Raw genomic sequence first — 9,243 nt, forward strand, 5'->3', positions numbered from 1 at the left:
ATTTTACTTGCTTTTTTGTAAAAACAAAATGATTTTTTTAGAATCATTAAAAATATGACTTTACAATCAAAGACAACTAAATCCCACCAAAATTAACTTTATCTACAATAAAAAAAACAGCTTATTTATTTATTTAAAATTGCATTTCGCTGCTTTTGGCTGAAAACCATATTAGAAAATCGTATTTAGTTATAATTTGTTGCAAACCTTAATCAGCATAGTAGAGTCTTAAATAAGTTTGGAAACAATGGTATTTTTAGAATATCTGAGAAAAGTTGCTTTGCGAGTTTGTATTCTTACTAATAACTTCCTTAAAATAGCAACTCCGTAGCAAATTTCCAGGAAGTATACCGACGAACCTCGGGGATACAGATGACAAAAAATTACAAGCTATGGAAGTAAAAGGAAAATACATAAATTCTGAACCATTGATACTGTACCTAATCTTAGTAGCAATAGTTTATAGATTCAACAGGATTGTAAAATTTATATGAAAAAATATCTGCACATTGGTATGAAGTGTTTTATAGACTCGGCTAAAGGTTTTTATTTATGCAAAGAGAACATAGCAACTGTAAATAATATGTAAACTACTTGCAAAACAATGTAATGAACTCAATAAACTTCAGAAGAATCATTAGTTGTCGGAAGCCTCTCTCGTTTATCCACATATGCTGATGGAAACCAGCCAGCTCGACCTCTGCATTCTCCTTCTGACCAACCCGATGAACTAACCTGAACAAACACATAATATTTATCCATTTAAATGCTTTATGCATCTCAAGATTAATTTAAGACATGTAAAACAAAAGAGAATTAAGAGGGTATATAAGATTTTTCTGAAGATTTTACCTTTCGTACAACAACATAGTCCCCTATAGACAAACTCAGTTCCTTCTCTGATGTAGCATCGAAGGCATGTGTTGCCTGCGGGTTGCACAATCCAATAATTAGAAGTCTTGTACAATGTACAAAAAGGTGCCCTGTGAATAATGTTGTATAATCCTTGCCATCAAATCAAGGTAAACTTTTTGCAAAGATATATTCCTTACATTCCAAAAATAGGAACACGTATGGCTCTGCACTAAGTTCACATGTGATATCCTAAATTTTCAAAATGATGTGAATTTCCACTATATTTATTATTGTGCTAGTCCACATTACTAACCATCATCCATGTACGAGGGAGTAGATTAATTTTTTTTATATAAATTCAATGTACTGTTTGAATATTGGGCTATCGGAAAGTACTATTGTCAAATTAAAAGTTACCATTAAATTTTAAAAGCAAGTTGTTACGATTTAAGGATTAATCATCAGTTCGTCACCCACTTTTTTTTTACCATCTAAAAGCTAAAAAATCATATTCCATACATGGTTGTGTGCATTTTACTAGGTTATTCACCAGCAGAATGTTGACAATACATCAAAATGGTGTCGAAGATTAGGATACATTAAAATTCTACCAAAAACATACTAATGCTACTTAATGAAACCGGAGAGGGGAAGAGCTGAGAATAATAAATCCACCCATTCTAGATGCAAACATATCCTGATGATCACCAATTCTATCAAAAAGGAAAAAAAAACAATTGTGCTTTTAAAGATACCTCAGCCAAAAAGTACTTTGTTTTTCCAGAGAAAAGATTAGCTGCAATTACAGGAGGAGCAGACTCTTTCCGCTGTTTCTCTGAGACAATCTGCACCAGAATTCAAACAACATGGCAGATTTATATGGTAATTGATGTGTCCGATGCTTTCTTATGATATGTACAGTTGTACACAGATAGATGCAATCACACACCTCAGTTTCAATTTCACGAAGAATTGCAGCTACTCTCTCGTGATAAGCCAATTCTCCTTCAATCTAAAAAAATAAAATAATCATCACAAGTTATAATATGCATTAAAATTGTTCAAGATGATAAATGCAGAATTACCAGTGCAACAAGCCTTTGGAATGTCAGTCTTTGTTGCTGGGATTCAACTGCAGCCAATGCAGCTGATGCCTCTTTTCCTAGTACGGCCATGTTTCCTTTAAGTTCCTGCATTTTGGCTTCAGAAGCATGCAGCTTTGTCACATTTTCAGCAATAGGAGCTTCACGCACTCGTGCTTGCCTTCTGGCAACCTCTGCAGCCTGTTTGCTTATTATTGGTCATTCAGGAAAACCAGAAATGAGACAAAATGAAGGAAAAGTTTCTATCTGATTACCTGAGTCTCTGCTTCTTGTCTCATTCGACTATACCGCTGTGCAAGATGGCGAGCATCTTCCAAAGGGGCCCCATTTATCATTGATCTCAAGGGTTCTAATATCTAAAATGGTCAGGAAAATTACACGGAAAAGGGGTTTGTTAATATTCAAAATCAGAAATAGATGGGTTTACCATTCTTAAGTACATGAACAGAACATACCAGACACAGCAATTTGGTAAGGAAGGTTTATCATATAAAACAGTAAGCAAAGTTAATTCTTCAAGTAACTAGAGGATGACTGGTAAAAAATATGATAAATTTCTTGCTAAGACCGAAATACGACAGTGGTCTTCAATTTGTAATATATTTAAACTTTCTTAAGCAATCACAGATCACTGACGTCATCTTCATATGGACCTTGTGAAAATCTTTAATATAATAAAAAACATGTGAATACCCCTCAAATAAGATTCACAATGCTAAAATTAGTTACCTAATAGAGGTGTTCACATTTTTTAATTTAATTGTAAGAATATAAAGTGGAATTAATTGTATAAAATCCAAAGCTGTCAAGTTTGGAACTCGTTTTAACAATTGGCATTTATAGGCAAAAATGATAAATAACTCGGATCATATTTCGCCAAATGATACACAGGTTTTTTTCTAGAAATTATTATACATCACATCCTAGTCAGGAAGCTGAATTCTCAAGAAAAAAATTAGATTATACTCTGCTACTTTATGAGTGCTAGTGTACAAAACCAGAACTTATCTTCCGATTCAATCTCACAACTGCACGGACATTCAGACAAAAGCAACTAGATATCTGATGTCTTCAATGTGTGGTACTGTTCATGGAATAATAGGGCTTACACACAAGTCATGTTCATAGTCAATTTAAAATGTATTCTCCACGTGTATTAGCATCTTCTAGATTAGAATGCACTTGATGGAATCATAAAATTAAATCCTAACAAATTGATATCTTGTGAGGGAAGTGAATAAGTTGTGCCAAGTCCCGACCCAGATGGAAGGCTTGAGAGAGAAGATTATATTTAAGGTTAAAGTGGTCATTAAAGTGATCACATCTATCTTTTATCTCTTATTTCGATAAAATCAAGCAAGGACCACATCCACAACTCAGTTTTCTTTGATCTAGAATTGTGTTTTTATCACTCAATACAGTAGCTACTATCTACACAAAAAATAGCTACAAAATGTAAAGCTATCACGGATTTCTGATGACTTCCTAAAGTTAATCTGATACATATACTGCAAGATCCAGAAAAAGTAGACATTAGCAAACCTATGGGCTATTATCAGGGTACTAAACCCAAAAAAGCAAAATAAATCCGTAGACCTGGCCCAAATAAGCTGTTTAGAAAATTAACCTGTGAAAAAATCATTCTGTTGAAGTCTTCTTGTTCCTTTTCCACATGTCTACGAGCATCACCATATATAGATGCGGCCTTGGATAAAATCTCATCATTGATGTTCTCAGATCCATATCTACAACAATCCTCTGACAATTTGGTTCCTAGAATGCATGATACACATACTTTACGTCCCAAACGTTACCATAAAGGAAAAAGAGATAACAACTACCATCAAGCAGTAGTGTCTAAAATACATTTATACTTTACAAGATCTTATGATGTAGTTCAACCAAGTCCCTACACAGTGTACAAGTATAACCTATACGAGAGACTGCCAGTTCACTTCTTACCGGCTTCTATATGTTTATACCCAACGGCTGTAAATGCCTCTGCTGCCTTAACAATATCCCTTTGAAAATCCTGATAAGAAGGGAAGAATCATATTTATTAGCTGTACAGGATTCACACAAATATAAAGAACACACAAGCCAATCAATAATGTCTTAGAATGGCAAAAAGAGATTGACACCCACAAATTATATAAATTAAGAGATATGGGAGTGGTCATTTACAGAGAAAAAAAATTGTAACTGTAAATATTGTGATACTAACAGTAGCTAGAACAATACAATACTGGTGTAAAGACACCAAAATTGATTTGGCTAAATGGATTAAATTAGTTTTCGTAAGTAAACATAGATTTTATTAACCAGTTAGCATAAAGATGCTACATTAGGGGTATAAACCACCTAAATACAAGGTCATAGTATATTATATAGTGATCAATGTCTATTGGGTACATAATACATTTGATAGTGGCCTTAATGTTGTAGAACTACCTAAAGTGTTTCATTTAAGCTAGACTGACTTGTCACCTAAAAATTCTCTTGTGCAAAAAGCTTAATTAATTAGTTTAGTAGTACTATTGCTAATCCTCTAGTTAATTTTGGAGCTTGCAACCGAAAGTCTGTGTAGACTATAATCAGATCAGATCTATGAACTTGCCTAATTGAATTTAGAATCTCAAGTCCAGACTTGATGTTCTAAACTCTACAGAACCAAGAGCTACTTATTACAGGAATCCCCTCACTGGTAAAGGAAGTCGTCAATATTATCTTGTAATATTTTCCTTATCAGTCGAGAAGAAAAGGGTAAATAACTGTTTGTGACATGGTTGTCACAGCGGCAAGTCGATTCGAGTTGATGGAGGTCCAACTATTCATCAACAAGTCGACAAGCAAGATAAAGATAATATATAATTTAAATCCTTAAGATCAGTGACCTACATGCAAGTTCATCTTTAGTTCAATGACCAATTGGCCATTTAACATCGTCTTTACAGCAACTAATTAATACGTGCCAGCTGGGTTCGAATCTTATGGTGTTAACTTAATGATTGTTTAAAGAGGAATAGAGTTAATGGGCATAAAAGTTTATTGTAAGCTCAATTAATAGATTGCAAATTCATCTACTTCAGTCACTGATTGTAAGGTTTTTGAGTTCGGTGACCGAACTGCGAGTTGGGCCATAACTAAGGGTTGTTTTAGCCATTTAACCCCAAAGATGTGTGCTGTTTAGGTCCCAAGTCTCTATCACAAAAGATGTACACCAGCGACGTAGTTGCATACTTAATATGTGGTTGTGTTTCTCAAGAAACTACAGACTTAAGTCAGGGAATTATGAGTGACCTTCTCAATTAAGTTTTCAGTTTTCACTAGACAGAAATCGTTTTTCCTAGTCAAGGCTTAAAACTTCTTGCTTATTTCAGGATGGACAAAAATACAAGGATGGAATATAATCCAATGCCCTGCAGCACATATTGTACGTATTGATAATTAAAATTCTTCCTCTTCATTATAAAATTTCATATTATAAGTAAAAACCCCAAGAGTTCTGTTTGGTATGTGTAAAGAGAACAGAGGCTTTACAGCACCAACAGCATTGCTAGAAGCAGGGAAGTACTGCATACCTGTGATAAGGAAGCTTAGTAGAAAGCAATTGGGAAAATTGCACCTTTAATATTTATAGGACTCGCATATTCCGAAAGTGAGCCAAGCGTATTCACTGGCTGAAAACATGCCCTGAGGGAGAAGGTATTGTTGGGAAGTCAACAAGGAACTAGGCATATAGATGAAAGTACAAGGGCTGTTGGTGTAACATTTTTTAAACCTCCACATTTGTAGTTTCTTATATTCTTCTTACAATTTATTAAGATCCAACAAGAGAGCTGTGACTCTGTTAATAATAAATAAAGTCGCATGTACTTCTCTATATGCACAGAGCAACTTATTATTGCTAAATGAGAACACTTCGATCTTGCTCCAGAACACAACAGATAATCACTTGTGACAGTTAATATTCGACATTACAGTTGAAATAATAATTAATTCTTGACTTCAAAAGTGACTTTTTAGCTATACATGCACATGCGCTCATGATTCACCACGAGTTATGAGGCTTGCAACGGTCCATTAGTCCATAGATAAAAGCTAAATTTCTAGATGAGTCGGTGACCATCTATAGCTGAAGAGAAAACGAAATAGCAACTAATTAGAATCAAAAAGAATCTTTTTAACCCCTTAAAAGATATCTACTTCAGTTTATAGTTAAATCTCAAAAATGCACTCCCTGAAGGCTGATGGAACAACAGAAGGGCCTTTTTAAACCTTTCCACATTCCTAGTAAACTTCCTTCAAGCCGAATATCCCTAAAAGGTAATGACTTTCTAGAAGGACAGTCATTGATGTACCGATAAGTCTCGATCAATATGAAGATCTTCATTAAACTTGGGCCACGGAGATTTATATGAATGCATCTAACAATAATTAGTTAATATAAAACGATTTAATACAAAATAATGATAGACACTAGTACCAACTTAAAAGATCCCTTAATATATTTACAGAAAATATCATAGTATGAAGTTGAGGATCAAGGAATAGCCTGCTGGTAAAGGTGTATCCTTTTCCATGTTCATGGTTTGAAACCTCCATACCCCATCCTTAAACAAACAAAAAGAGGCATGCCTAACTAAGATTATCCACAGCAACTGTGGTCATCTGAACATTTTTAACAAAGTATAGCCTTTGCCAAAAGGTTGCACCCAATAACCCTTTGCCGTGAAATTCTACAGATCAACAAGAAAATGGCTTAACAGATGTCGTAGATTGTGCATCGCCGAGAAACCCATGCTCTATAGCACAAAGTATTTGTTTTACATAGACCAAATAAATTTATTTAAATGATCCTATAAAATAAGTTCGTTCTGCTTTCATATAAACAAACATAAGTAATTAAACACACACAAGCTTTTGCTCGAACCTACGGATGTATATAACATTCAGGTAATATAGACAGTTTTATTATTTTCACCTTTCCAGAACGAGTAGACCTGTACAGCTTTTCCAAATGCTGATGTCTGTGCAACTCAACTTCATCAATAACCATGACATCTGAGCTTTCATAACCACTTGCACTAAATTGCTTTATTACAGCCTGAAACTAAAGCATTAACATTAGTAAGTAAAGGATGAAAAGCATACAACATTCCAATTTTGCATGTAATTTGAGCCCAAGGTCAATTGATTTGTTATAGTTACATAAATACACTTCTGCAAATTCATCAACAAGTTCCGTAGTAGTACTGGTTTATTATTCGCCTAGTCGCTGATTGGTGACCCATGATTGATCCGGTTTCGACTCCCAGCTGCGGTAATATTTTATTTTATTTTTATAGCTAAGAAACATATCCAGTGATGAACAATCTGATGAGACTTTCAGCAAGTCAAGGATGCCATGCCTTAAGTTGCAGATGCCTTCTTATACATAAAACTACAAAAACGGCATGGCCTTGTACCAACTGCAGTGATTATAACATATTGCAGCAGGCCATCACCATGGAAACGCTGAAGTCTAATAATTCATGACCCGAAGTTTTTCCACTCCTTTGGATAACATATGAAGATAAGGTTTTCTAGGAACGTACGACTGGACTAAGAAGTTCATATGTACACGATTACTGTTTAATCTTTTTTGTTCACGTTAAAATTAAAAGTGAAACTAGTTTTAATTTGAAATGAAAATACAGGTATTCATTTTAGTTACTTGTTTCAAATTTGCAAGTACTCTTGTAAATCATATTATCTTTTTGATACATTTTTCATATCTTATAAGTTATTACATGATTAATTTAGTTATGAGTAAGATACTTTGAAAGAAAAATGGAACACTCAATGGCAAGCCTGTATGTTATTTTCCTGTTGACATTATGGTAGGGACTCTGTAATTATCTACTATGATATCAAACTCTTTTGCTCTGTCGATCTGTCAGTAAAATTTACTTTCGAATTGTCAGCCATCAAGCAAATGCAGGCACTCCATGCGTAATGTTGTAACAACCTAAGTCATACTAATACAATGGATTCAAGCTTGTTCCTGCAAAAGGTACCTCGAAGAATATGTGCCCAGCAGCCTCGTCGCTAATTATACATCATGAATTTCAAATTTAAAACTCTGGATTACATTATATTATAACCTCTAAATGATGTACAATTAGTTCAGCAGAGAGTAGGCTTACAAACAACAATTTAAACAAAGAACTACAATATATTATAATTATAAATGGCCTTGTTTTACAAGACAACAATGTTAACAATAGTCCACATTAAGATCCGTTATACTGAATCATAGTTCCACATTGCCTATTTTCATCACCAGGTCTAGGTCCACAGTAGTCCATTGTGTTTTACATATATATAATGGCCGGACCAAGGAACACATATGCAGCCCGGCCCTGATTTCATATGTATACCAAATTTTTACAAGAAGTTGTCAGTTCAAAGGCACTCATTTCATATGGTCTTGCTACTATTATGCATTAAATTAATTTCCTTGGTTTCAAGACACTTGTATTAGAAAACAAAATAAACCCAATTCTCGAAACAAAAAAACTCTAAAACCTTACAAAATGATGCTAAATTTTACTTTAATTCACAGTACAAAATAAACCCAATTATCCTAACAAAAAACTCTAAAATCTTACAAAATGATGCTAAATGATACTCATTACTTTAATTTACAGTACCAAATAAACCGAATTCTCGAAACAACAAAACAAAGGAGAAACAACATAAATTTCACATTTCACTAGAAAAATTCAAAAAAAAATGAAGAACATAAACAAAAGTGAAATGGGTAACCTGTTGTTGTTTGGCAACTTGTTCTCTTAGCTTGCTAGCTTGTTTCCTTAAAGCATCCATTTTAGGTATCTAAAACTCTTTAGTTTGAAGACAAATGTATCTATATATGTGTGAATTTCGATTCGGGTAAGATCTGTAAGTGGTTAATAATGTTGTCAGATCCGACAAGTATCTAGAGTTGTATAACCGAGAAAAGTAGTACAAGTACAACTCATGCTGTTGTTGAGTTAAGTTGATGTTTTTTGACCCAGTTATGTTTTCATAAAGTTTTGTATTGGGCTCACAACCCAAGCCCATTTGTATTACCGAAGGTAAAATTGAACTTATGATGACCTGTTTTCAGGACGTCACTTGACCTTGTAAAATATATGGAATCTACTCAATAATTTTTTATATAGTTTGATTTAAACTCGAACAACTTTATGAATCAATTTCTTATGTTCAAACTCAAATTCCTTAACCAATAAGCTCAGCT

The 9,243-nt window shown here is 33.9% G+C and overlaps 1 protein-coding gene across 2 annotated transcripts; it reads right to left on the minus strand.

Moving 5' to 3' along the window:
- Positions 1-395: 395 nt before the first annotated feature.
- On the minus strand, positions 396-8,994 carry LOC141678204 (SH3 domain-containing protein 3). 2 transcript variants are annotated; one of them, XM_074484472.1, is made up of 10 exons: positions 8,769-8,994; positions 6,943-7,065; positions 3,921-3,990; positions 3,586-3,731; positions 2,213-2,314; positions 1,941-2,138; positions 1,805-1,867; positions 1,611-1,700; positions 853-927; positions 396-735 (listed from the first exon to the last, which is right to left on the minus strand). In XM_074484472.1, the coding sequence occupies exons 1-10, from the start codon at positions 8,826-8,828 to the stop codon at positions 616-618; spliced, it is 1,047 nt and encodes a 348-aa protein (XP_074340573.1). In that variant the 5' UTR covers positions 8,829-8,994; the 3' UTR covers positions 396-615. The 2 variants fall into 2 exon arrangements, with proteins under 2 accessions (XP_074340573.1, XP_074340572.1); XM_074484471.1 differs by having other exon boundaries at positions 6,943-7,071.
- Between the last annotated feature and the right edge of the window lie 249 nt (positions 8,995-9,243).

Source organism: Apium graveolens, chromosome 8, assembly GCF_009905375.1.
Source record: "Apium graveolens cultivar Ventura chromosome 8, ASM990537v1, whole genome shotgun sequence".
Classification (NCBI taxonomy): domain Eukaryota; kingdom Viridiplantae; phylum Streptophyta; class Magnoliopsida; order Apiales; family Apiaceae; genus Apium; species Apium graveolens.

Excerpts from the sequence above, each read along its gene's own strand:
- LOC141678204 (XM_074484471.1), bottom strand. The coding sequence starts at position 8,828 with ATGGATGCTTTAAGGAAACAAGCTAGCAAGCTAAGAGAACAAGTTGCC. Across the intron at positions 7,072-8,768 it reads AAGTTGCCAAACAACAACAG|TTTCAGGCTGTAATAAAGCA; the intron begins GTTACCCATTTC and ends TTAATGCTTTAG. Across the intron at positions 736-852 it reads ACTATGTTGTTGTACGAAAG|GTTAGTTCATCGGGTTGGTC; the intron begins GTAAAATCTTCA and ends GTGTTTGTTCAG.